The sequence below is a fragment of the Bombina bombina genome, chromosome 5 (genome assembly GCF_027579735.1).
Source record: "Bombina bombina isolate aBomBom1 chromosome 5, aBomBom1.pri, whole genome shotgun sequence".
Taxonomy (NCBI): Eukaryota; Metazoa; Chordata; class Amphibia; order Anura; family Bombinatoridae; genus Bombina; species Bombina bombina.
Genome location: NC_069503.1, coordinates 645834974 through 645862784, shown reverse-complemented (window position 1 = coordinate 645862784; position 27811 = coordinate 645834974). Strand labels below are relative to the sequence as shown.

General features: G+C 36.4%; 1 protein-coding gene across 3 annotated transcripts in view; it reads left to right on the top strand.

The window, feature by feature from the left end:
* Positions 1–27811, top strand: part of CDH18 (cadherin 18) — a 951076-nt gene that overhangs the window by 549823 nt on the left and 373442 nt on the right. For all 3 annotated transcript variants that reach the window (XM_053714609.1, XM_053714610.1, XM_053714611.1), the window contains exon 4: positions 26429–26596. In XM_053714609.1, coding sequence (XP_053570584.1) covers positions 26429–26596 — 168 coding nt within the window. The remainder of the gene's footprint in view (positions 1–26428; positions 26597–27811) is intronic.

Sequence of the window (27811 nt, the reverse complement as noted above, 5' to 3'; positions counted from 1 at the left end):
GAGCCCTCCGGATCCGTGAGGCTCGACCTTAGGAGCGGTAGTTCATAACTTTATGGGATATCTCTATAATTTCTTATCCAGGAGTCGGGAAATACTTGTAGCAAGACTAGCTCAGCAAAGCTGATAGAAGAGACAAATGGAGACAGGATCCTTCGCTGGAGTTGTAATGAATAAGTCTTAATAGTGGGTGCCCATTCTAACAAAAAAGTCTTGATTTTTTTCTCTGAAGCCTGTGATAGATGAAAAGATTCGTATATAATTTGGGATTGTATCCCTTTAAGAATTACCCCTAGGCTGGGTGGCGTCTTAGCAATCCAGGATTTGAAAATATTGTATCTAACAATTAATATAATGGTATTCAAAATCCGGGTTTTTAAATCTGACATGGGATTAAGTATCAAGCATATTATATCTTCCAGAGAGAACGAGTAAGCCCCATTATATTGCCTATTAAACCAGAACTGAACTTTCTGCCAAAGTTGTTTTATTTTAGGGCAGTGCCATAACATGTGCATAAGGTCTGCTTTGCCATATGAACACCGCGGGCAATCGGCCTTTTTAAGCGGATAAAATTTCGCTAACCTGGAGGGAGATAAATAAAATGTATTCATTAATTTAAGATGAGATTCTTTCCAGCTTACCGAAATAGGGTAATTAGCTATTAACTCAAGGCTACGAGAAATCTTTTCTTGATCCATTGTAGAGATACAATTTATCCAAGAATTAACCAAATTTTCGCTCAATAATATGCCCTGTTTGGTAAGCATTATATCGTAAATTAAAGAAATCGATATGTCTCCAGCTATGAATTTTTCGATACAGATCTTGACCTCGGACCACTCAGACCTACTTGAAGAATACCAACTTTGGGAGCTAACATAATGACGGACCTGGAAATAGGCGAATTGATTCCCCGTGCCTAGCGAGTATTTTGAGACAATAGTTTCCCAAGAAAGAATCTGAGATTGATCATTCAATAACTGATAAATATCCTTAAGGCCTCTGTCCTGCCACTCTAAGAATACTTTTTGGTCTATTCCAGGCATAAAAAGCGGGTTACCCCTAATGGGTAGAAAGTCTGAAAAAAAAGGATTCAATTCTAATATAGAACAGAACTTCTGCCATGCGTAAATCGGGTTTTTGAAGGATTGTAATATAGAAACTTTTTGTGGAAGTTCTTGTATCGGGCAGTGTAAAAGAGCCTTCAGTGACCATGGATTAGTCAGTCGGGATTCAAAATCAAAAGAGGTAACCCTATTCGATTGAGCTAGCCAATCTATAGCTATTTTAAGTAGTGTTGCGATATTGTAATGTCTGATATTAGGAAGAGCTAGACCAGCATTAGAAAATTTTTGTGACAATTTTTCCAATGATATGCGTGGTTTTTTTGCTTTCCAAATGAACTTGGAAAACCAGGAATTCAGTCTGCGTACATCTTTGTTTGTTAAAATTAATGGCAGATTCTGTATAGGATATAGAATCCGTGGGAAGATTATAGTTTTGATCAAATTGACAGACGCAGATATGGATAAAGGAAAAGCCTTCCATAAGTCAAGATCTTCTTTGATCTTCTGAAAGAGCGCATCAATATTAGCTGAATACCAGTATTTAGGATTTTTATGAATCTCCAGCCCCAGATATTTTATGGCTGAAACCGTACGAAACATTAAATTAGTTTGTCGGTTAGTATATTTGCCTAGCCACATAAATTCACTTTTATCTAAGTTAGACTTGTATCCCGCAAAGGAGCTAAATTCCTCCAATGTATTTATGACCTTGGGGATTGTATCTCTGGTATTTTGTAAACATATTAGAATGTCATCCGCGTAAAGTAAGACTTCTTTTAAGTTTGGGTCTAAATCTGGTATCCCCGGCAAAATTTCTCTCAATCTGGTTGCTAGCGGTTCAAGAGCGATGTTAAACAAGAGAGGTGAGAGGGGGCAACCCTGTCTTGTTCCTCTCTCTAAAGTTATCTTAGGAGAAAACGTCCGATTAACCAGCAGAAAGGATTCTGGCTTCCAATGAATTTTCTGAACAAAGTGTAAAAAAATTTCTGCAAAGCCAAATTTGTCTAAGGTTTTAAATAAATGAGTCCAAGCAATGCTGTCAAAAGCCTTGGCTGCATCCAAAGTGAGAACTGCATTGTCATTAAAGTTAGTTCTATCTTTGAACTGATCACTATTCCAAATATAGTCTACCAAGGTAGTTAATCTCCTAATGTTCTTGACGGAGTTTCGCGTGGTCATAAATCCGACCTGATCGGGATGTATAAGTTTCTCCAAGCACCCTGCAAGTCTACAAGAAATGATAGAAGTTAAGATCTTGTAATCCGCGTTAAGGACTGAAATTGGCCTGTATGAGGCTGGATCTTCAGGGTTCTTCCCTTTTTTCAGTATTAGTTATATGTTTGCTGCAGCGAAAAGACTTGAAATTGGTTTGTCAGTAATATAGTAACTGTTAAACAATTTCTCTAAGATTGGAGTTATTTCTACCGCTAGACTTTTATAAAACTCCGCAGGAAACCCATCAGGGCCAGCGGTTTTGTTCAATTTGGAAGCATTAATGGCTCTTAATATTTCTTCAGCAGTAATCGGAGCATTCAAAGAATCTAATTCTTCCTTCTGTATCTTAGGTAGAGTGACTTTCTCCCAAAAATTTTCTTGGTTAATGAAATTGCATTCCTGTTTGGAATATAATTGCTTGTAATAATTAAAGAAGACTCCGCGTATCTCTTCTGTATTGGTATATCGAGAATTTCCTTCTTTAACACTAGAGATAAAGTTCTTCCTTTTCCTAGCTTTAACCAGTCTAGCTAAATTTTTAGCTGAGCTACCGTGAAAGCTCCTAAAATATAGATTGGTTTTAGCCTCTTCTTCTAGATGTTTTTGAGTCAGGAATATGTCCCTCTCTTTTCTATGGGCTATATACTTATTCCAGTTACTATTGGAGCGATCTCCATAGTATTTTTTATAGGCTTTTTTAACCTGGTTAGTAAGTTGCAGGTCTCGGGCATGTTGTTTCTTATTTTTAATATCTAGAAATGCCATGATTTCACCACGTAAAACCGCTTTTGATGCCTCCCAAAAGGTTTCAATCTTATGAAAATAAGAAATGTTACGTGTACTGTAATCCTTCCAAGACTGTTTTAACCATTGACAAAATCTAGGATTATTATAAAGATAACATGGATAATAAAAGGTCCTAGGCCTTTTAAATTTACTGCTGTCGTGGCATCTCAATGTTAAAGATATAATTGAGTGGTCCGAGGTCACAATCTCCCCAATTCCAGCCTCTATTTTAGCAATCGAAAGTGACTCGGCAATTAAAAATAAATCTATCCTGGCAAATGTCCTGTGTGCTTTAGATTCACATGTGAAGCTCAATAGATCCGGATTAAGGCATCGCCATATATCAGTGAGATGTAATTTACGACAAAATCTAGTAAAATATTTGGAGCTTCTCCTGGTCTCTGGAAGGTTCTTCTGTGAGAATCTATCTACTTCTGGGCACATGGCCATATTAAAATCTCCACCTAATATGAGGTTCTCTTTTATATAAGGAAAAAGTTTAACTTTAACATTCTCCCAAAAATCCCTACAGAATTTGTTTGGGCCGTACACATTACAAAGAACATATTTAGTATTATTAATAATAATTTGTAATAAAATAAACCTTGCAGTCGTATCCGTCTCCACTTGTATGATCTTATAATCCAGCGATTTGCTGATCAATATTGCCACACCACATTTTCTCCTGCTTGAAGAAGAGGCAATTACCTCTCCCACCCATTTTATCTTAAGCTTTGCGACTTCCTGTTCTGTAAGATGAGTCTCTTGAATAAAAGCAATATCTGGTTTTTGTTTCGCCAATAGCTTGATAATCAACTTACGTTTCATAGGGGAGACAATCCCTCCTACATTCCAAGATAAAAATTTAATATCCACTACCGACTCTTAACGGAACAATCAGAAAAAAGTTTCCTCTTACGGACCCGGAGGGGGGAAATCGAAAAGGAGCAGAAAAATAAGAGGAGAAAGATAAGCAGGGAAAAAAAGAAAAGAAAAAAAAAAAAAAAAAAAAAAAAAAGAAAAGAAAACCTTTGAAAAATATCAAGACAGTAATCCCTAACTCTTCTAAACATGCATCCCTCAAAAAGAAGATAAAGGACTTTAGGATCTAACTCACCCTTCATTTTACAGGGGACAAAAGTAAATCTTAAATAGCTGAGCAGTCAACTATTTATCATTTATAAAATTTTTTACCTCCCCGGCTTCTCGATAGATTTTTCTGGCACCGTCCTGCTCAACAATTATGCTAGCAGGATATACCATCCATGCATTGAAGCCTTTATTAATAAGTTGCGAGCAGAGCGGTGCCATTATCTTTCTTTTTGAGGAGGTTTCTACCGAATAATCTTGGAATAGTAAAATTCTATTATTTCCAAACAGGAGTGGTTCACTTCTTTTTTTGAATAATCTCAAATATTCTACCTTGTCTTGGTAATTCAGAATTCTAAATATGCACATTCTATTTAGGCGAGATCCCTCTGACTGAATATTTTTAGGGCCCGTTCTGTGGGCTCCATCTATGACAATGGGAAGCCTCTGCTGAGGGAAACCTAGGGCCTGGGGCAATATATAAGATGTAAAATGATATAAATCCTGGAATTCCTGGGTCTCGGGGAGGCCGATAATTCGAATATTATTGCGTCTGGAACGATCTTCCAGGTCGTCCAGACGCAATTGCAGATTGGCAATTTTAGAGTTTTGTTTAGTTATAATGTCATCTTGGACATTGGCTTGATCTTCTAACTCAGAAACTCTATTCTCCATTTCTAGCATTTTATTGGAGAATTGTTTGACCTCTACAGAAAGGTTAGAAATTACCGATGAAATCGTGCCCAATTCAGCCTTTATTATCTCAAACTGTGGGGTAAATAAATCAGTTAGATGAGTGATTAGCATCTGGGTGTCATTTATATTAGGTAATGTCTCACTAGAGCTGTTCAAACTGGGATCACCCAGCTTAGCTTTTTTGTCTTTGCCTTTAACAGGCATTCTGGGCGATGAAGATTTAGCTTGAGTGACAAATCTTTCCATAAAAAAAAAAGAAAGTGATAGAAAATATATAGTGAAAAGAGGGGAGCTATAAGGGGGCACTCCAAGTCTGCTAGTTCCTATCTTCGATCTAACTTCCTACCCTCCTGATTCTCCTAGGCGTGTTTAATAAACAAACAGAAATTAAGTGAAGTGAAAGAAGAGAGAAGAAGAAAGAAAGAAAAAAAAAAAAAAAAACCCCAGACAGAAAAAGAGCGAAAAAGACCTACATTTGAATCTAGTGAAAGATAGGCCTGCTCGAATGTGCTTCTCTCCTTGCTATGGAGAGCGGTGTAAATATAAAAGTGGGAGTTGTACTACTTCCTGTAGTGAAATGTGCAAATATGTGACAATACACAGAAAAAAATAAAAATAAAATAAAAAAAAAGGACCTAAATTTGGTCTAGTGAAAAATAAGAGTGCTTAAATGAGCTGCTCTCCTGTGTACAGAGAGGCGTGTGAGTGTAAAAGTGGCTATTATACTACTCCCTTAAGTGAAATGTGAAAATATGTGTCTGCACACAAAAAGAAAAAAGAGAAAAAAAAAAGGGTGGGTTAGTGCTCTAGTGTCCTATTTATTAAGATATATCTGATTAGAGTAAACAAGATAAGCTCTATAACACCTGACAGGCAAAAAATAACATCTCTGCTTTAGTGAGAAAAAAAATATTCCATGGAATTCAGATATCCCTATACAGAGTAGGAAAACCACAGTTATCAAAATGCTTTGTGACCACTATAATGACCAGTTCCTGTGTAGGATACTAATATCTAGTATATGTCCAAGATCAAATAATAGGAGAAAAAACAGCTAATTTCGATGATAATTTTCAAACTTTTCACACTCCCCGCTTTTCTTTGCCTAGATAATCATTTTTTTTTTTTTTTTTTATTTCTTTATTCCCCCCCCCCCGTTCCTTTAGACACGTAGAGCTACTTATCAAAACACCCAGGGATAATTATTTACAGCTGTAGGGTTACGTGACAAATATATATATAAAGGGTTACGTGACAGATAACGTTTTGTTCTAAATAGCAGTCCTGTCTACCTCACCAGGATCCAAGAGTATGTATGTTTAAATGAGACAAACCATTCAACATGCTAGTTCACACACTAGCAGGGCCTAAACCAAAAAAAAAAAAAAAAAAAAAATCCCAACAAAAAAACAGATTCCTAGATTGCAGCTCTTATCCAGAGCAGATAGAATTATTGCAGAAGGTAACAATAAACCATTTCTCCTAACCTAGTAGAGTACAAAGCATAATACACTCTCTCTTTCATAAATTAGGTACATATATAGCTTGAATTATAATACATGGATTTATTGTTCTGTCCTTTTGGGGGATTAGACTGCAAGTATTCTTAAGAGGTTCTGTAACGAGCTTTTATCTGTTAGTCCCCGTTATATTAGTATGACCTGTCAAGCAAGCAGTTTTTTTTTTTGTTTTTTTTTTTCTGTTGTTTTCCTTTCCTTGCTGTCCTGGAGAAGAGACAAGGACACCTTTAAATAATATCGATGGGAATCCTAGTATCTGTAAATTCAGCGGCTCAGGGAGAGGCTGACAACATGTAAAACACTGCAGTAACACACAGAGCGAGGGCAGAATCAATCAGCTTAAAGGGAACACTTATCAATGTCAGGTTTTAAGCCTGAATCTTACCACTGCAGCCTCAAGATTTGTCAGGAAAAGAATGTCCAAATGTCCCAATTGCAGTTCCCCCTTATCCTGGCTGTATGTCAGAATATTCTCCTCTCACCGAAGATCTCCAGCTACATACGGCCAGCCCTGCAGACAGCGAGAAATCTGAAGCTGCAGGAGATCCTGGGCTGCTTGAAAAAGGTAAGTCTCGGAATGTTGGGACCAGCCTTTACCTTAAAGATCTTCTTTGTGCCTTGATATGAACCGGCCTCCTTGCTTGTTACACCTTAGCAGGGCACTGCTGATTTTAGGGCAGCTCCTGTATCGCGCCCCGGGCAACACCTGCATTAGTTGAATCTCCACTGACTGAGTCTTGCCGCCAGACACCGCCACCCACCTGAGCGGCCACTTTGCAAGCTTTTGTCCGGTTCCGGCTGCTACAGATCACAGCGCCGCCTCCAGTAGATCCGTTGCCTCAATTCTAGGCTACTCCGCTTCTCTCTCACAGTGCAGCCGGACAGCTGAACAGATGCCCTGCCACGCGTTGTCTGCGCCTGGTCCCAAGAGGCTTCCTCACCACAACTGCCTCACTCACCGACCAAAGCCTGCAATCCCCGAGCAGCGACCGGTAGGATATCCCCTGCTTGTCCTCTGCCTTCAGCCCCTGCGGGGCATGGACATTTTCAAGGCGGTGAATATTTCTTTTCCCTTTTCCTCCCAATCAACTTAAGGGTAATTGTCCTTTTTCAGCATTAAAATTTCCAGCGAAGGGTAATTGTCCTTTTTCAGCATTAAAATTTCCAGCGAAAAGATCGCTTAGCTGAATCAGCTATTGGAGACTCCAAACTCGGGCGGGCCGTAGCCTCGCAGAGTGCCACACACCAATCCCGGGTAACTCTCCCGGGCAAGTGGCTAGGAGCGGGGAGACGGTAGAATAGTGTTCTCTCACAACACCTGTGTGCAGCAGGTAGTCTGCACAGCTCCTCCCCCAACGGAAGTCTCCTCTCAATCCTTGTCCTGGTGAGTCGACCTGGTATTTCGAATTCTAACTTGCAGCATCCCAGTTTCACTTTCCATGGCCTGCTCTGACTAGCCGACCTTGGGCTAGATTACAAGTGGAGCACTAAATAATTGCGCTCCCGCAAACAGGAAAATTTGCCCATTTGCGGGAATGCAATAATTAACCAACCATTACAAGTGACTGGTTATTGCTACCACAAGCTCGTGGAGCAATTAGCGCTCCAAAAATGAACCAGAGATTTGATCTCTGGTTAATTTTCTAAAAGTGCTCCAAATACCCTCTATATAGAGGATATTATAGTTTTAATTAAAAATGAGGCAGTTTTCAGGGTCTAAAGTTGGTGGAAGTGGGGCATTGGTGTGAGTGCCTTTACATTGCGGTCTATGGGAACTGTGTATTCCTATAGACTGCAATGTAAATATAAATGTATATGATTCTAAACATATATATTTATGTGTTAATATGTGTATACACACATATTAACACACACACACATATATATATATATATATATATATATATATATATATATATATATATATATATAGCAATACATATATATTTAAAAATAATGCCCATCGCTGCAAGGCTTTTCACGTTCGCATTGCGATTGTTCCACCTGTAATCTGGCCCCTTATGTGTAGATTGAATTCTTGGTGAGAAATCTCTTAAACAGTCAGTTACAGCATGTGTGTAAAGTGTTCACATAAGGGTCAAACTTTAACAAATTACCTTAGATAGTGACATTCTGAGATTTTGTATAACTTTTTTTATTACTTTTTTAAGGTACCTCCTTACCCCGCCTCCACCCCAAAAGTAAAAACATGACACTTTCCAATGGCATTTTATCATATTTTATTGTTTGACCAACAATAAATATCTTGGGGTATAATTAAAATAAAAGTGAGTTAGGTATTTTAATTATATTATTTTGTTTGTCATTCTCCAGGGACCATCCTAGGCCACAACTCGGACCTTTAGAAATTATAAAAGATAGAAAATCCCTTTATTACCCAATACCCATTCTCCAGTTTTGCATAACCAACACAGTTATAATAATACACATTTACCTCTGTTATTACCTTGTATCTATGCCTCAGCAAACTGCCCCCTTATTTCAGTTCTTTTGACAGACTTGCATTTTAGATTACAAGTGCTATAGCCAAAACTCCGCTAGAATTAAGGGTTTTGCGCTGGTATTACAATTTGAAAGTAAACTGTTTTTGCTCTAGTGGTAGCCCAACTAGCACAAAAATCCGTACTTAGAATATCCTGAGCGCATTCACATATTCCTTTATAGAAATCATTTGGAAACAAAAAATGAAAAAATATCTAACACCCCACTCTCGTCACATATTCTCGTTAGCATTAACTAGACATGAAAATATGAATATTTCATATTACAATGTTCTTTACATAACAGAATATTTTCTTTTTATTCGTAAATAAATATTTCTACATACTGTATATCTGATGTTTTTTTAACAAATAAATATGAGTACCTACAGTATATATATATATATATATATATATATATATATATATATATACAATATATATTTATTTTTAAACATATCTATTATAAAATATTAAAAGCTTATTCCCCTATGTACAGAACATTGGAATCTGAAATATTTACAGTAAATACATAGTTAAAACCTTTATTAAATGTGAATATTGCATAAATATGTTTTTACATGTTTTCATCTTCTTAACACCTTAAGGACTGGGCATTTCCGACAAAAACTTCCCCAAAAGACCAGAGAATTTTTTATCATTTTACGCCACCATTTCACAGCTAAATGCGATCAAATAAAAAAAATCATAAACTTTTTCACAATTTTAGGTTTCTCACTGTAATTATTTACAAACAGCTTGTGCAATCATGGCACAAATGGTTGTAAATGCTTCTCTGGGATCCCCTTTGTTCAGAAATAGCAGCCATATATGGCTTTGGCATTGCATTTTGGTAATTAGAAGGCTGCTAAATGCCGCTGCGCACCACACTTGTATTATGCCCAACAGTGAAGGGGTTAATTAGGTAGCTTGTAGGGTTAATTTTAGCTTTAGTGTAGAGATCATCCTCCCAGCTGACACATCCCAGCCCCCTGATCCCTCTCAAACAACTCTCTTCCCTCCCCCCCCCAAAGGTCACCCCCATCTTAAAGGAACACAAAACCCAATATTTTACTTTCATGATTCAGATAGAGAATACAATTTTAAACAGCATTCCAATTTACTTCCATTATATAATTTGCTTCATTTTTAAATATCCTTTGTTGAAGAAATAGCAATGCACATGGGTGAGCCAATCACACGAGGCATCTATGTGCAGCCACCAGTCAGCAGCTACTAAGCATATCTAGATATGCTTTTCAGCAAAGGATATCAAGAGAATGAAGCAAATTAGACAATAGAAGTTAATTAGAAAGTGGTTTAAAGTTGCATGTTCTTTCTAAATCATGAAAGAAAAAAATTGAGTTTTGTGCCCCTTTAAGTACTGGCAGAAAGTCTGCCAGTATAAAAATATATATATTTTTTTAATTATCTACTTTCTGCATTCTAGTATCCCTCCCAACCTCCCTGATCCCCCCAAACAGCTCTCTAACACTCCCCTCTCTATTTATTTGCTGCCATCGTGGGTACTGGCAGCTGTCTGCCAGTACCCAGTTTGCTGCAAATAAGGCAATTTTTTTAAAAAAAATTTAAGTACCTATTTTTTTCTGTAGTGTAACTGCCCCCCCCCCCCCTCAATAAACTACCCCCCTCCCAGATCACTTCCCCCCAACGGATCCCACAGAGGAAACCTTTATTGCCTCTCATCCCTCCTTCCCCCTCACTGTGACTCAGCACCGGCACTTTTATTTATTTTTCCTTGAACACCTGTAGCGTAGCGGTCCCACCCTCCTCTCGCCCCCTACAGAGATGGACCACCCACCAGCCTCCCTCCTTACCCTCCCACCCACCAACGAATGATATCACTGCTGTCTGATGCAGAGAGGGCCCCTCTCTGCATCGATATCTCTGCAAATCTATTTCTGCAGTGCCCCACTCGTGGGGCATGCAGAAATAGTGCAATCTTGAGCAAGATCTATTTTGAGCAAGATTGCGGCAAAGCCCAGGACTGCAGTAACGTGATGGTTCTTAAGGGCATATCGACCAGCGTCGTACAGGGTACGGCGCTGGTCATTAAGTGGTTAATGGCAAAAGGCTCTAATACACTTATTTATATATTTTTGCCAAACAGTTAACCACAGCTCTAAGATCGCGGACTGATTCTAGCATAAATTCCGCTCAACTTGTAATAGCAGCACAATTTAACCTGTGAGCAAATGATCGGGACAACCCTTGCACAATTGTTTGCATGCTACTTGTAATCTGGCCCTTAGGAAACTCCAAATTTGTCTTTCATTATTTGGATAGAACATACAATTAAAAAAAGCTTTCAAATTTACTTCTATTATCAAATTAGCTTCATTATCTTGTTATCCTTTGCTGAAGGAACAGCATTGCACTAATGACAGCTAGCTGAACACATCTAGTTAGCCAATCACAAGAGACAGATGTGTGCAGGTACCAATCATCAGCTAGTGTAGGAAATGTGTGTATTCTTTTTTAACAGTGGATACTAACAAAACAAAGCACATTTGAAAATAGAAGTGAATTTAAAAGTGTCTTAAAATGACTTGCTCTTTATGAATCATGCAACTTGTAATTTTGACTTTTCTATCCTTAAGTATTTCTACTGATTTTTCATTGTTTGCCACAAATCTTTTAAACACAATAAATTCCTTGGAAGAAGAGTTTTTTTTTTTTTTAATAATCTATGTGGATGAAAGTTTGCAGCAATTATTTAAATTTGTCTTTTTTGTTAAGTATGTCGAACAATCAATTTCTAAGTGTCAAGAAAGCTAACCCTCCTGTTTTCACAATTCATACTAAATGAGATATATAGCAAACACTGTTTAATTTAAGCGCAAAATGACAGGATGGCACCTAAGTGTTGTCAGTCTACCATTCCAAAAATAAGATGCTTATTTATCTGATTTATTTGAAGGTGTTTTCCTTTAAATGCCATTGAGAAATTTTACTAATAAAACTTATTTGTAGTAAAGCATTGTAACAGAAATGTGTTTTTTGACATATCAGCAAACCTAAAAAGATTTGTGGGACCTAAAACTATAGTTTCAGTTTAGCCAAAAGACTCACAGAGTTTTTATGTAGTGTTGGAATATATTCCTATAATCAGTATTTGTGATGAAAAGTCTAATTCTAAGGAGTAATTTGTGACCAACAATATAAATACATTGTAAAACATTACAGTAAACACAGTATGGGCTAGATTACGAGTGGAGCAGTACTTTGCTCCCCCACTTGTGCGTCAACTCCGCTAGAAGTAAGTTTTTTTACGTGCATATTACCAGTTGAAAGTAAAAACTTTAATAAACTGTACATACAGGGAAAAACACTCTCACCTTCACTACAGCATGCCAGCGTGTATATACACCCAGGTTCTCTGCTATATATTCAATCCAAACCAAAGCGTGAGATTATCAGGACTCAGCTATTTTCCCAAAAGTAATCCTAATAAAGCAGGCACACTCGGTAATGTTCCAAAAAGCTTTTATTGGCAATCCAGCAAACCTTAATCCATTATTCAATAATGTTTCAGCTCAAACTAGCTGAACTATATATAAACACGCTTTCGGCATTTATCATTGCATGGTGAACTGCTTGTGCAATGCCGCCCCCTGCAGTTCACGGCCAACCGGCGGATAGTAGGGGGTGTCAATCAATCCGATCATATACGATTAGGCGGAATTCTGGCGTCTTTTTGATGAAACTATCCCAGCTGGAAGAAGGGAGGAGTATAATCTGTCTCTCCGGCACCAATTATGGCAAATAGGGTGATCCTCACAGAAAAAAGAAGACCACTAACACAGCCAACATAGTGCGTACAAAAAGGTCAGAGAAAGAAACAATCTGTTTAGGAAGCAACCCTTACAACTCCAAGCAGGTAATTGCAACACCTGAACAGTCTCCTGTGAGGCTCACACCATTGGCTGCAATTGGTGCTGGAGAGACAAATTATCCTCCTCCCTTCTTCCAGCTGGGATAGTTTAATCGAAAAGATGCCAGGAGTTCTTCCCCTTCCGGTGGAACAAAAGATTATTCGTGGGCTCAGCACCCTCCCTCCAGACGCAAGTTCCTTACCTCATACAATTGAGATTAATGTTTGTGAGTAGCCTGAGTGCACATCCTCAATAGGATACCAAATATAACCATCTATTTATTTGTCTTATATTGGGCCTCTGTTTGTCTATGATAAATTTACTATAATAATACAATATTACTATATTCAGAAATTAGATACATTGCATATTGACTACGGTGTATTCCATTTTGTTATAACACATTCCAGAGGTTTCAGTTTTTGTGCTGTATTTTACTCTACTCTTGTGTTTACTATGTGTGTGTATATATATATATATATATATATACAGTATATATGTACTGTATGTATATACACCTATAAATATATAAATACAAATGCACACACATATATATTTTCCAGAACCAGTGCACTCACTTATACTGCAGACAGCCACTGGAGTGCATTGTGTATCAAAGTATAGAGCTCAACAAAGAACAATAAGTACAGCACTCACCAAATTTTGCAAAAGGTGTTAAAACACTACTTTTATTTTTAATAGTTAAAATTCCTTGCTTCCAAAACGTTTTGGTGTCCCTATTGACACCTTTGTTGATGACACAGCAAGTAAATAACGCTGTTACTTGCTGTGCCATTGGGGACACCAAAACGTTTGGGAAGCATGGACTTTTAACTATTTATATATATATATATATATATATATATATATATATATATATATATATATATATATATATATACATACATATGCATATTTAGACATGTATATGTGTATATCTTTTTGTTAAAGCCCTTTGCATGCCCTTTTTTCTAACACCTTAGTCCTTATATCTTTGAGTCCATAACTTTTTAATGCAATGTTTTTAAAATAATTTTTAGCAGGTAGTGTTATTATGAGTACATCATAAAATATACTTGCAACAATAGGACATTGTATTTATTTATTACATACTCTATATATACATGTAAATGCGCACAGACACACACTTTTATTTGTGAAACGCAATACCTTTTTTTTTTTCAAATAACCAAATGCTTTTTTGTGTGAAGAGGGATGGAAGAGGACAAACTAGTAAAAACAAGAGATCTGAGCACTTCTTTATATTGAGAGAGCCTGAAAGCCAATATACTGTATATCCCCTTTATCACTGTTTATTTCACCCAATGCCTAAAAAAACAATTTCAAACTAAGCCATGATTTAGATAGAACACACGATTTAAACAACTTTCCAATATACTTATTTTATCAATTTTGTTTTGTTCACTTGATATCCTTTGTTAAGCGTAAAGCTGTGTAGGCTGATATAAGATCAGAAGTGTGCATGTGTCTTTAGTAGTCTATGACAGCAGTGTTTGTATCTATGTATAACAGTGCTGTAAACAATCTTGCAAACACTTCTGCAAAATGATTAGAGACATGTGCACGCTCCTTAACTTACTTAGGTTAGAAATTGATTAAAATGTCATGCTCTATCCAGTCATTTTAATTCTGATTTTGACTTTACTGTCCTTTTAAGGTAGAAGCTACAAGTAATCATTTAAGATGTGATATATATTGCAAGTAGATTTGGGTTACTGCCTCAATCTCTGAAGCATAGTTTTCTAACAAAATATCCTAGAGGCCTTGGGCAAGATTACATATGCGGCGTTGCCCACAAAATCTGCCAGTTTTTACTCGATTTTGGTATCACATATACAGTGCCGCATATAAATGCGGCACGTATATTTCCCCCGTTAGCTGCAATTTTTACTCCCATAAGCTAACATAGAAACGTGTTGCAAATCAGTATCACATATTCAGCGCAAGGACTTACACGACAAAAATGGAGATATTTTACTCCATTTTCACCTCGCCACACATAGACAGGCGCAGCAAGCCTTGCGCTGAATATGTGAGCACCGTAACTGATTTGAACAGCAATAGGATTTCTGTAGATCTCATCCTATTGGCTGATTTGAATTTGAAGAATCAAAATAGTCAATAGGAATGCAAGGGATGCCATTTTTACAATGCATTCACTATTCAGTGTACAATGACAATCATACAAAGAGGATCCTCCACGCTCCATGGTTCTGTGGTCGCCGGTCTTCAGTTCCATGGTCCAGGATGAAGATAGAAGAGGTCGCCGCTTGGAAGAAGACTTCACTGCCGGACTTCAGGAACCTGTTGCCGCTTAAAAGAAGACTTCACCGCAGGACTTCAGGAGCCATGAGTACCTATCTGGGGGTTAGAGTAAGGCATTTTTTAAATTTTTTAAATTTTTTTTTAATTTTTAGAGAAAGAATTTTGGGCAATATTAAAAGAGCTGAATGCCCTTTTAAGGGCAGTAAAAGATCTGAGTGACCTTTTAATGGCAATGCCATACAAATACATAGTTTAGGTAGTTTAGGATTTTTGAGTGTTAGGTTTTTATTTTGGGGGGTTTAGTGCGTGGAGGGTTTTACTGTTAGAGAGGAGACTTAGTTTTTTTTAAGGAAAAGAGCTGTTTAACATAGGGCAATGCCCTACAAAAGGCCCTTTTAAGGGCTATTGGTAGTTTAGTATTAGATTAGGAGTAGGGATGGGCGAATGTTTCGCAACATTCGAAAAACGGCACGAATTTTAACACATTCGTTCGAATCGAATTTCGAATGTATACATTCTTACATTTGATTTTCGAATGTTCGGTTTTGAATTTTATGATTACATTCAAAAATATTATTTTCAAAAAATTCGAATTTAGATTGTAATAGTATTTCTAATGCTTTTTCTTTAAATGTAATATTCGAATTTTGCAATATTCGAATTCGAAAAATTCGAATTTTTATGTTTGTAATAGTATTTCTAATGCTTTCTTTAAATGTAATATTCGAATTATGCAATATTCTATATAGAAACATATGATATATTTGTATCTATTATGTATCAATTTACTAGATTCCCTCCCTACCACATGAACTATTGAACTTCTGAATAGTATTTGTTAAATAGAATGTTAAATTCGAAATTTCTAATGTGGACATACAATATAATTATAAACATTCGAATTCGAAAGTGACATTCGAAAACTGTAAATAACATTCGGATTTATAATTCTAATTTCTGTAATAACATTGGTTCTACATTCGAAATGCGAAAATTTACACATTCGCCCATCCCTAATTAGGAGGTGTTTTTATTTTGCGGGGGCTTTTTTATTTTCATAGGGATTAGGTATCATTTTTTTATTTTTGATAATTTTGTTTATTATTTTCTGTAATTTTAGACTTTTTTATTTTCTGTAGTTTTAGCTTAATTTAAATTTAGTTTATTTTTTTATTTTTAAAGTAATGTTTTTTTACTTTATTTTAATTGTAATTTAGTATTATTTTAATTTATGTAATGGTGTTAATTTAGGGGGTGTTAGATTAGGGGGCTTAGTGATTAGTTATTTGCGTTGTGGGGTTTGGCGGTTTAGGGGTTAATAGATTTATTAGCATGATTGCATTGTATGGGTTTGGCAGTATAGGGGTTAATAGATTTATTAGCATTATTGCGTTGTGTGTGTTTGGCGGATTAGGGGTTAATAGATTTATTAGCATTATTGTGTTCTGTGGGTTTGGCAGATTAGGGGTTATTAGTTTTATTAGGTAGTTTGCAATGTTGGAGTTGGCAGATTTAGGGCTTAATACTTTTATTAGGTAGATTGCGATGTATGTGAATGGCGGATTAGGGGTAAATAGTTTAATTAGGCTTATTGCGTTGTGGCGGGGTTGTTGGTTTAGGGGTTAATGGCGGATATATGGGTTTTTACGTGAAGGGTTTATTTTTGGGAGCGGGTTAGACTTTTACGGGAGATTTTATATTTTTTTTTATTTTCTTAGGCGCCAGCAGTTTCTAAAGTGCCGTGAGTCACTGGCAACTCCAGAAATTTGTATTTATGCTCATTTCTAGACATCACTAGTTTATCCAACTTACGGCACTTTATGAACTGCCGGCGGGGTTTATTGGATACCCCGATGTGCAAGGTGAAATTACGGGCGGCGCGGGTTTCAGCGCTTGTGCTGAAGCCTGCACCGTATATGTAATCTCACCCCTTAAGTCTTCTTAGAGGCCTAACCTCTGACTATTTGGGATACATTGTGAGATAAAGAATGTCTTTCTTCTCATTCTCTTACCCTGTCTTTACCATTCCATTCATTCTATAAAGCTATATGAACATTTCTCACTTTACCTCTACTCCTTAACTTCATTTTTCATTCATACACTTTCCCTCATTACTGCACATCTCATGTAGCAGCCACAGTTCTACTATGAAAGGACCTATCTTGCTAATGAAAGCTTTTGTGCTTTTTTGTTTGGTTTGAGTTATCAATGAATGCAATTTACCATTTTGATAGCTGTTTCTATCAATGTGGTTTTAAAATTGTTTTCTCATAATATTGAAATGCTTTAATCATGAATACACTTTATGATGATACAGTATCAATTTTCTTTGTTTAGTCCGGAATATAAATAAAACCAGGAAAATATCATATTGAAATGTTATCTAAAGTATATTTTAGATTGGGAGCCAATAAATAAATAAAATATAAAATCATAGAAACATAGATTTTGATGGCATATAAGAGCCATAGGCAAGTCTGTCCGGTATTTCCTAAAAGTATATATTAACTAGTTCATAGGATAGCCTTATCTTTATCTCAGACATTCTTTATTTTACCCACAGTATTTGTTATTAAGTTTATTTAGTGAATCAATCACCCTTTCTATAAAGAAGTGCTTCCACAAATTACTCCTGAATATACTACCCTTCAGCTTCAGATCATGACCCCTTGTTCTTTTTTTTTTCTTTTTATGTAAAATACTCACAGCCTCAGATTTACTAAGCCATTTAATATACTTGAAGGTTGCTATCATATCACCTCTTTCCCTTCTCTCCTCTAAGCTATATATATTTAGATCACTGAGTCTCTCCTGGTGCATTTTATTTTTTAGACCATGTACCATGTTTTGGTAGCCCTCCTTTGCACAGATTTCAGTCTGTTTGAATCTCTCTGGAGATATGGCCTCCAGAACTTCACACAATACTCAAGATGAGGCCTAACTAATGATCTATAAAGTGCCATAAGAACCTTACTATTTCTGCTGCAAATACCTCTACCAATACATCCAAGCATTCTGCTGGCCTTACTCACTGCAATACTCAATTGTTTACTAAATTTTAAATTATCTGAAATAATAATTTCCAAGTCCTGTTCCTCATTTGTAAGTCAGTAAAGTGTTATTGAGGAGCATATTTATCAAGCCCCTGAAGGCTCGCCGGAAACAGAAGTTATGAAGCAGCGGTCTAAAGATTGCTGCTCCATAACTTGTCCGCCTGCTCTGAGGCAGCTGACAGAAATCAACCCAATCAAATATGATCGGGTTCATTGACACCCCCTGCTAGCATCCGATTGGCCCCGAATCTGCCTCGAATATTGCAGTACTGCTGGTGCAATGATAAATGCTGACAGTGTATGCTGTCGGCATTTATCGATGTGCAGCGTACATGATACGGTACTTCGTATCATGTCTGCTCGCACATTGATACATATGCCCCTGAGTCTGTAATTTGCAGTGGTAAACTTTAGATCCCAGTCATTTGTCCAATCCTCCAATTATTATATAGCACTTCTCATTTTGTCTAACCCCACCCCCCTGGAACATCTACTCTATTACAAATGTTTGTATCATCTGCAAACAGACATACTTTCCCTCTATCTCTGATAAATATATTAAACAAAACAGGCCACAGAACTGACCCCCGAGGAATGCCACTAGTAACAGCCTCCTCTCATGAATGTACTCAATTTGCTAAGACACTTTTATCCTTAAGCCAGCATTCTACCCAGTTCACACTTTTTGAGTCTAGACCAAGGAGATACAGTTTGTGAATTAGTTTGTTGTGCAGGATAGTGTGAAATGATTTGCTGAAATCTAGATATGCTACATCTACTGCTCCACCCTGGTCTAATAATTTTGTTACATAATCAAAGAAGTCAATTAGATTAGTCTGACATGAGCTTCCTGAAGTAAAACCATAATGATTGTGGTCCTCTAAATTGTCTTCATGTAAGTGAAAAAAATATAAAAAAAATAATAAACTACAGTATCCATGCTTAAAGAGACAGTCTAGTCAAAATTAAACATTCATGATTCAGACAGGGCATGCTATTTTAAGCAACTTTCCAATTTCGTTTTATCATCAAATTTGCTTTGATCTATTGGTATTCTTTTTTTAAAACGAAATCTAGGAAGGCTCTTATAGTGCATAGAATAAATGCAAACAAAGTAGCAAAGAATGCTTTGGTAATGGAAGTCCAGGTGCGAACTGAAGAAAGAGCAGTCCTGGGTGTGGGCCAAAGACAAGCCGTCCAGATTCTAATGCAGGGAGAACAAAAATCTATTTTATGCGCTATAAGATTTTAAATGTATTTGGGATGATAATGATGTGTTTTAATTTGTAAGTTGTTGTTTTTATTGTGTTGGATTAGGAAAATACATTTTAATCATACTCCTGGATAAACTATTTTATGAATAAACCCCTTTTAAATTTATATTTTAGCATTTTTGGACAATCAAGATTTATCTGTTTAATTTGATTCTATTTTTTTAGGTAAGGGAGAACTCTGTTTATATAAGTTATCTCTGTGTGCTGATCATTTTAGTCATTTAAATGAGCATGTGCAATACATAACTCACAACCTCTAATATGTGTTATGTTTAGCACGGCCATGCCATCCATTGAAACTATAAGGTGCGCTAAAGAGATGTCGGCCATGCTAAATATTTTCTGGTAATTCTGTTCAACCATTCACTTGTAATACCAGATTGTACATTATTCATTACGCAGGCCAGAGATATTGATAGCACACCCTTCTCTATCAGTAGCGCTCCAAAATGTGTTAAATTAAAACAATACCTTTGATTGAAAGTTATTCATTTTAAATCTAGATGATTGTCTTTTATCAATTGCTAAACTGATTTATAAGAGATTTTAAATGAAACAAAAAGAGCCTGGTTACCTAAATGAGATTATCTAAGACATCTCACCAGTACTATGATGCCCCTAACAGGGCTGACTCAATATGTTGTGCTGTCTGGGTGCAAGAATAAAATGATGCCCCTCAACTCCCTGCACCAGAGTCAGTTTTCACAGAGATTAAAGTACAGCAGATTCAAAATTCACATGAGTTTAAAACACTCTTTAAAACACTATTATTCAGACTATGCTCTCCCTAGGTGCTGCCTCTGTCAAATAATACCTGAATCATGTGGCCCCATTTATAGAGTCATTCCTGGCCCCTAAAGGAAATTTGTGCCTTGAGAATAGAGTATCTCACAATGGAATGTTTCATACATTTAAGTATGTGAAGAAGATGCATCTATTACAACAGTGATTAAAAAAAAAATGTAATTTAAAAATCACATGAAATACAGTGGGGAAAAAAAGTATTTAGTCAGCCACCAATTGTGCAAGTTCTCCCACTTAAGAAGATGAGAGAGGCCTGTAATTTTCATCATAGGTATACCTCAACTATGAGAGACAAAATGTGGAAACAAATCCAGACAATCACATTGTCTGATTTGGAAAGAATTTATTTGCATATCATGGTGGAAAATAAGTATTTGGTCACCTACAAACAAGCAAGATTTCTGGCTCTCACAGACCTGTATCTTCTTCTTTTAGAGGCTCCTCTGTCCTCCACTCATTACCTGTATTAATGGCACCTGTTTGAACTTGTGTGCTGTGGGAGCAATAATTAGAAAATGGAAGACATACAAGACCACTGATAATTTCCGTCGATCTGGGGCTCCACGCAAGATCTCACCCTGTGGGGTCAAAATGATCACAAGAAGAGTGAGCAAACATCCCAGAACCACACGGGGGACCTAGTGAATGACCTACAGAGACCTGGGACAAACGTAACAAAGGCTACCATCAGTAACACACTACGCCGCCAGGGACTCAGATCCTGCAGTGACAGAAGTGTCCCCCTGCTTAAGCCAGTACATGTCCGGGCCCGTCTGAAGTATGCTAGAGAGCATTTGGATGATCCAGAAGCGGATTGGGAGAATGTCATATGGTCAGATGAAACCAAAGTAGAACTGTTTGGTAGGAGAGAGAATGCTGAGTTGCAACCAAAGAACACCATACCTACTGTGAAGCATGGGGGTGGCAACATCATGCTTTGGGGCTGTTTCTCTGCAAAGGGAACAGGATGACTGATCTGTGTACATGAAAGAATGAATGGAGCCATGTATCGTGAGATTTTGAGTGCAAACCTACTTCCTTCAGCAAGGGCATTGAAGATGAAACATGGCTGGGTCTTTCAGAATGACAATGATCCCAAACACACCGCCCGAGCAATGAAGGAGTGGCTTCGTAAGAAGCATTTCAAGGTCCTGGAGTGGTCTAGCCAGTCTCCAGATCTCAACCACATAGAAAACCTTGGAGGGAGTTGAAAGTCTGTGTTGCCTAGCGACAGCCCCAAAACATCACTGCTCTAGAGGAGATCTGCATGCAGGAATGGGCCAACATACCAGCAACAGTGTGTGACAACCTTGTGAAGACTTACAGAAAATGTTTGACCTCTGTCATTGCCAACAAAGGATATATAACAAAATATTGAGATGAACTTTTGATATTGACCAAATACTTATTTTCCACCATAATTTGCAAATAAATTCTTTCCAAATCAGACAATGTGATTATCTGGATTTGTTTCCACATTTTGTCTCTCATAGTTGAGGTATACCTAAGATGAAAATGACAGGCCTCTCTCATCTTCTTAAGTGGAAGAACTTGCACAATTGGTGGCTGACTAAATACTTTTTTGCCCCACTGTATATAAACACACTAGTAGACTAAAATATGCTATAAAAATGCATTGTTAAAAGCATTAAAAATTGTACTGCAAAAATTGCATTTTACGGAGAAATTTAAATTTGAATTTAGATTATGCAGGAAAAACATTTTTAATGCAGGCAGTAGAAATAAAAATTAACTTTACTGCAGAAAATATAAAATTCAAAGTGTATTGTAGTCCTTGTAAAATGAGTTTCTCTTCCTCTGCAAATGATTTGAACATGGCCATTGGTGAAAGATTTTTCTCAGGCCTCTGCGTATTCTCTAAACTGTCCCCCCTGCAAATCTCCCTGTTTTATCTTGCAAACTGAAAGGTAGTGAGCAATGTTCCCTCTAAGGCCAGTTTTGTGAGCAGCCCAGCAGTGAAACAGTTAAAGGGACACTGTACCCAAAAATTTTCTTTTGTGATTCACATTGAGCATGAAATTTTAAGCAACTTTCTAATTTACTCCTATTATCAAATGTTCTTTATTCTCTTGGTATCTTTATTTGAAATGCAAGAATGTAAGTTTAGATGCCGGACCATTTTTGGTGAACAACCTGGGTTGTCCTTGCTGATTGGTGGATAAATTCATCCACCAATAAAAAACTGCTGTCCAGAGTACTGAAACAAAAAAAGCTTAGATGCCTTCTTTTTCAAATAATGATAGCAAGAGAACGAAGAAAAATTGATAATAGGAGTAAGTTAGAAAGTTGCTTAAAATTGCATGCTCTTTCTGAATTACAAAAGAAAAAATTTGGGTACAGTGTCCCTTTAATTAGAGCAATTAGCAAACATTACATAATGCTGACTGCAAGGTGTGGTTCCTTTATTAACTGTTTTCACTGCTGGGCCGCTCACAGAGGGAACACTGGTAGTGAGTTTTTCTTAAAACATGCAAACACTTACAGGCCTAATAGAAAAACATATGCATACAACAATAAGGACAACTGTAAGATAACATACACTGAAAACAAGATAACATGCTATAGTATTTAGTTTTTAAAGTGTGCCCCTACTTAATTAACTCTTTTCTCATTCCATCAAACTTCCTTACTTTCTATGGGAGGTATATCACAACTTACTTGGACAGCCCCCCGCACTTTTTTATTTTAAAGAAAATTCAATGCGGGCAGCCCCTCTGAGGGCCAGCTAGGCCTTTCTACATCTTATCAGGCAAAAATGAGAGAATGAGGCTCTCAATGAGGGTGAAAGGCAAAGGGGAGTATCACACCAATAGCAGACAATGGCAATATTGTGGCTGCCAAAATAATACAGCTTAAATGTCCTCATGACCAGAATGTTGCATGGGTAAAGTCACCTGTGCAATGTTGCAGTCACTTTGCTGCCTGAGGACAGTCTTAGACTAACCCCTTTGAGACTAGTGTATTCTGCAATGTTAACATTAACCCCAAATCCTAACCTAAACTCAATCCCCAATCCTAACCCACCTGCAATTCCTAAAATGAAAGCCCTATTTCTAAACCATAAAATGCAGATTGGTCAAGATAGTCACCCATAACATTGTTGGAGAAGGTTTCAAGATTTTGAAAAACATGAAATATACTATCACAAAATAATGGCAGCATCAATGTGGTTTGAAAGCCTCATGGTCCAAGATTGGATAATGGGAGACATCATTTGTTTTTCTGTACATTCATACATTTAGATTTAAATATATAAATATTGCTTATTTGTTTCTGTAATAAGTAATCTGTCTTAGTTTCTGCATTGCACATACATGACAATTGGGGCTGGTCTTCTAGACTTCATGAAATATTTGTATTCTTTTAGTATATGATGTAGGATTACTTTGCAAATTTATTTGCATGTAGTAAAGAAACAATGTAAACCTTGAGTTAATTCTCAAATTCCCAATGTTAGTTAGATTATTTTAAAAAGGGCTGTCATAAGATCCTAGAAGGAGGCATTTTACAATGTATTACTTATATCCTAGAAAAGAGCAGTTTGCCATAAATCACCAATATCTTAGAAAGGTGCAGATGTCATTTACATTTCTGAAAGGAACACAAAATCAGTACAATATAACCCTTAATAAAATGAGAGTTTTGTTACATATACTTTGTACTCTATATTGAGATGAGTTTACTTTCTATTTTGTGCTTTACAACATCGTATTAATGGGGTAGTAAAGTCAAAATTAAACTTTTATGATTCAGATAGAGCTTGCAATTTTTAACAACTTACTTCTATTATCAAATTTGCTTGTTTTTTTATATCCTTTTAAAACTAAAGCTAGACATATTCATAGAAGCTCAGGAGCATGCATTTGTGTGCAGCATTGTTTGTAGCAATGTAGACATAGGGTTCCATCTAAAAACCTAGGGCCCCATGTATCAAGCAATGTGTGGACAAACTTTGCAGCATGTTAAATCGGCCCCACTGTCCGCACGTCTTTGCTGCATATGGGCAGTGGATTTGTTTGCCCGCTGGCCCATATGCATCATTGCACACTACGATAGGTGTGTAATGCCTGCCTGTCAATCGCGTGAGAGAAGGATCTGTCAATCACCACAAGCGAGCGAGTTTGGGGTGATTTCTCTTCACCACTTCAGAAGTGGCGAAGAGTGTGAGAAGCAGCGATCTAATGACCGCTGCTTCTTACATTGCGGGAAGCAGACTTACATGTGCGAACCTGCCCTGCAAGGCTCCGGAGCAGCTTACACTGCTTCGTACATGGAGCCCCTAATGTTATGTTTATAGATTCATCTAAATTATGATGTCATGTAGTACACAATACAAACATTGCTTATTTTAAATATACCTTCACTACACTGAACTATTGTTGAGCGGAATTTAACTTGCTTAATTAAAAAAAGGTCATATTTTCCTATTTTCAAACTAAATATTCCTGTGTTTGCATATTCATAATCTTATTTTAACTTAGCTGACATAGATATATTTAGAAAGCTATAGAGAAATTGTTGGAAATAATGCTATCTCTAACTGAACATGCAAACTATATTGAGCAGCATGCTATGTGGTCAAGCATAATATACAAAATCTATTTTCATTTACAATTACTTTAACTAAAATGCAGTATATTTTAATATTTACTAGTTTTAGACCCTCTAGTAAATCAATGTATATATATATATAATATAAAAACTAATAAACCCAAATAGACAAAATATAAGAAATATTTTCTGAAGTTGGTTAAGCAAATTACCAAACAAGTCTCTTTCAACTTCTTTCCTGCAATGGCAGTGTGGAAAGAAAATGTTTCAAAATCACAGAAACAGTTCTATAAATATATGATAGGAAACATAATCTTTTTTTGTTTTTAATTAAACTATGTAAAATTAATTTAACCTTGTTTAGTTGGGAATTCATATCTGAAAGCTTAGAAACAGAAAAGTACATGTTAGATGTTAATCACACCACTTTCATTATCTGTCAAGTAGTCTGGATGCCTGCCATGGATTCCTTATCTCTTGGATAATAAATAAAATGTATAAAAGTTTACAGCTCTGCTCTAAGTGGCACCGAAAAAAAAGTTACTTTTAACGTAGACTTAGCTGCGGCAATTTTAGAACAGCAAAAAAAGAAATTATGGAGCATCTAAACAAATTTAAATAGTGTAATTAGCAGAAACAATACTGACAATACTAAATATCATTCTAGATGGTAAAATAAAATAAAAAAAAAGTGCCTGTGTTCCTTGTTACTTATACAGACTGTATCATCACAAAAATAATATTGAAGGAACTTTGCTCCAATTTTGTGCTGTATATATATTTCATAAAAAAATATTATTGGGGTGTATGAGTAACACATATTGTTTGTTTAGTGCGCAAAACCTTTTATGTGTTGGTGAATCCCCTTTTATATAAATATAAAATATATAAAATATAAATTAGCATTATATAATGAGAGGCATTGATTATAGGTGAAAATATGATTTTTTAGTGAGCTAATATTACTTAAAACGATATGAAAAGAACTAAATAAAGCAATAAATCAGCAAATAAACTTTTGTAATGTAAAAAAAATTTTTATACAGTGCTTAGCACTTCCTAATAAACACATGTACACATATATTGCTATAAAAGCTAATCATATAATAATAATAAAAATAATAATAATAATACATCTCTATTTTGTAGGCCTGCAAACAAATCATAACTACTATGTAGTTAAAAACAGTTATGGCATAACAATAAGCAATGATGCTCAACAAAGTGTAATTAAGTATTGATATATAGGCCTCTATTTTTCAAGATCTGTCGGACCTGATCCGACAATGCGGATCAGGTCCGACAGACCTCGCTGAATACGGCGAGAAATACGCTCGCCATATTCAGCATTGCACCAGAAGCTCACAAGAGCTGCTGGTGCAACGCCACCCTCTGCGGACTCGCGGCCAATAGACTGCCAGCAGGGGGGTGTCAATCAACCCGATCGTACTCGATCGGGTTGATTTCCGGCGATGTCTGTCTGCCTGCTCAGAGCAGGCAGATAGGTTATGGAGCAGCGGTCTTTCGGAGCTTGCTAAATATGCCCCATAGACAACAGATAGAGATAGACAGAAAGACAGACAGACAGATAGATAGATATAATCAAAATATTTGGATTCATAATTTAATCATACCATATTTGTAATCTTTGCTTTTATCTTATTCCTAGGGGTTATCCGGACTGCATTACCCAACATGGACAGAGAAGCAAGAGAACACTATTCTGTGGTTATTCAAGCCAAAGACATGGCGGGTCAAGTTGGAGGACTTTCTGGATCAACAATAATCAATGTTACTCTTAGTGATGTCAATGACAACCCACCAAGATTTCCTCAAAGTATGCAGGTCCTTCTTTTTTTTACATGCCATATTGCTTTACCCCAATAGAAGTCAAACAAAATGTTTAATATGTGTTTTCATAGATCATTTTATGGTGAAGCTTTTAACACATGTCCGAAGCTAAATCCTGATAAAAAAGAGCAAACCCAAAAATCAATCAGTATTATTCATGGATTTAGCTCACCCACTCTTCTCAGTTACTTTTTAAAAACTATGCTAAAACAAATGAAGCTCTAGGAGCAATCCAAACAAACTTTTGTGAGTAATTTCCTCACTAATTTATTTATATAAGAATTCTGGGGACATAAAGTAAATTATGACTGTTGGACTGTTAGGTTGGAAGCACATGGTTATATTTATCCGTTGAGATGTTAAAGAAAGTCGGCATGCAGTTTATAAGATAACATAATAAGATTTATGTTTTAGTGAGAATACAAGTTTTGGCATTTCACATTTCAGCATCTTGCTAATTATGTAAATGTTCATTATGTTTGGTGCTTGTCCCAGTCTTTTGGTGTTTTTCTGGCATGACACGCTTGTCAGCTGCATTCAAAAAGCCAAGGATATCACATGCCATTTTGATGTTGGTAATTCAGCTTGTCATTATTTGTATTTTTTTTTTTAATTGCATTTTATAAGTCACTATAAGCCAGGGATTTCCAAACCAGTCCTCAGGCCTCCCTAACAGGTCAGAATTTCTTACCTTGGGTGTACTAATCAGCTAATTATTTCACTGGTGCTCCCGTTAAGATATTCTGAAAATCTGGTCTATTAGGGAGGCCTGAAGACTGGTTTGAATATCCCTCCTACAAGCTGACAACAAAAATATGTTAAAGGGACACTGAACCCAATTTTTTTCTTTCGTGATTCAGATAGAGCATGTAATTTTAAGCAACTTTCTAATTTACTCCTATTATCCAATTCTCTTCATTCTCTTGGTATCTTTATTTGAAATGCAAGAATGTAAATTTAGATGCCAGCCCATTTTTGGTGAACACACTTTGCTGTTCTTGCTGATTGGTGAATAAATTCACCCACCAATATAAAAGTTCTTTCCATGGTCCTGAACCAAAAAAATAGCTTAGATGCCTTCTTTTTCAAATAAAGAAAGCAAGAGAACAAAGAAAAATTGAAAATAGGAGTAAATTAGAAAGTTGCTTACATTTGCATGCTCTATCTGAATCACAAAAGAAACAAATTGGGTTCAGCGTCC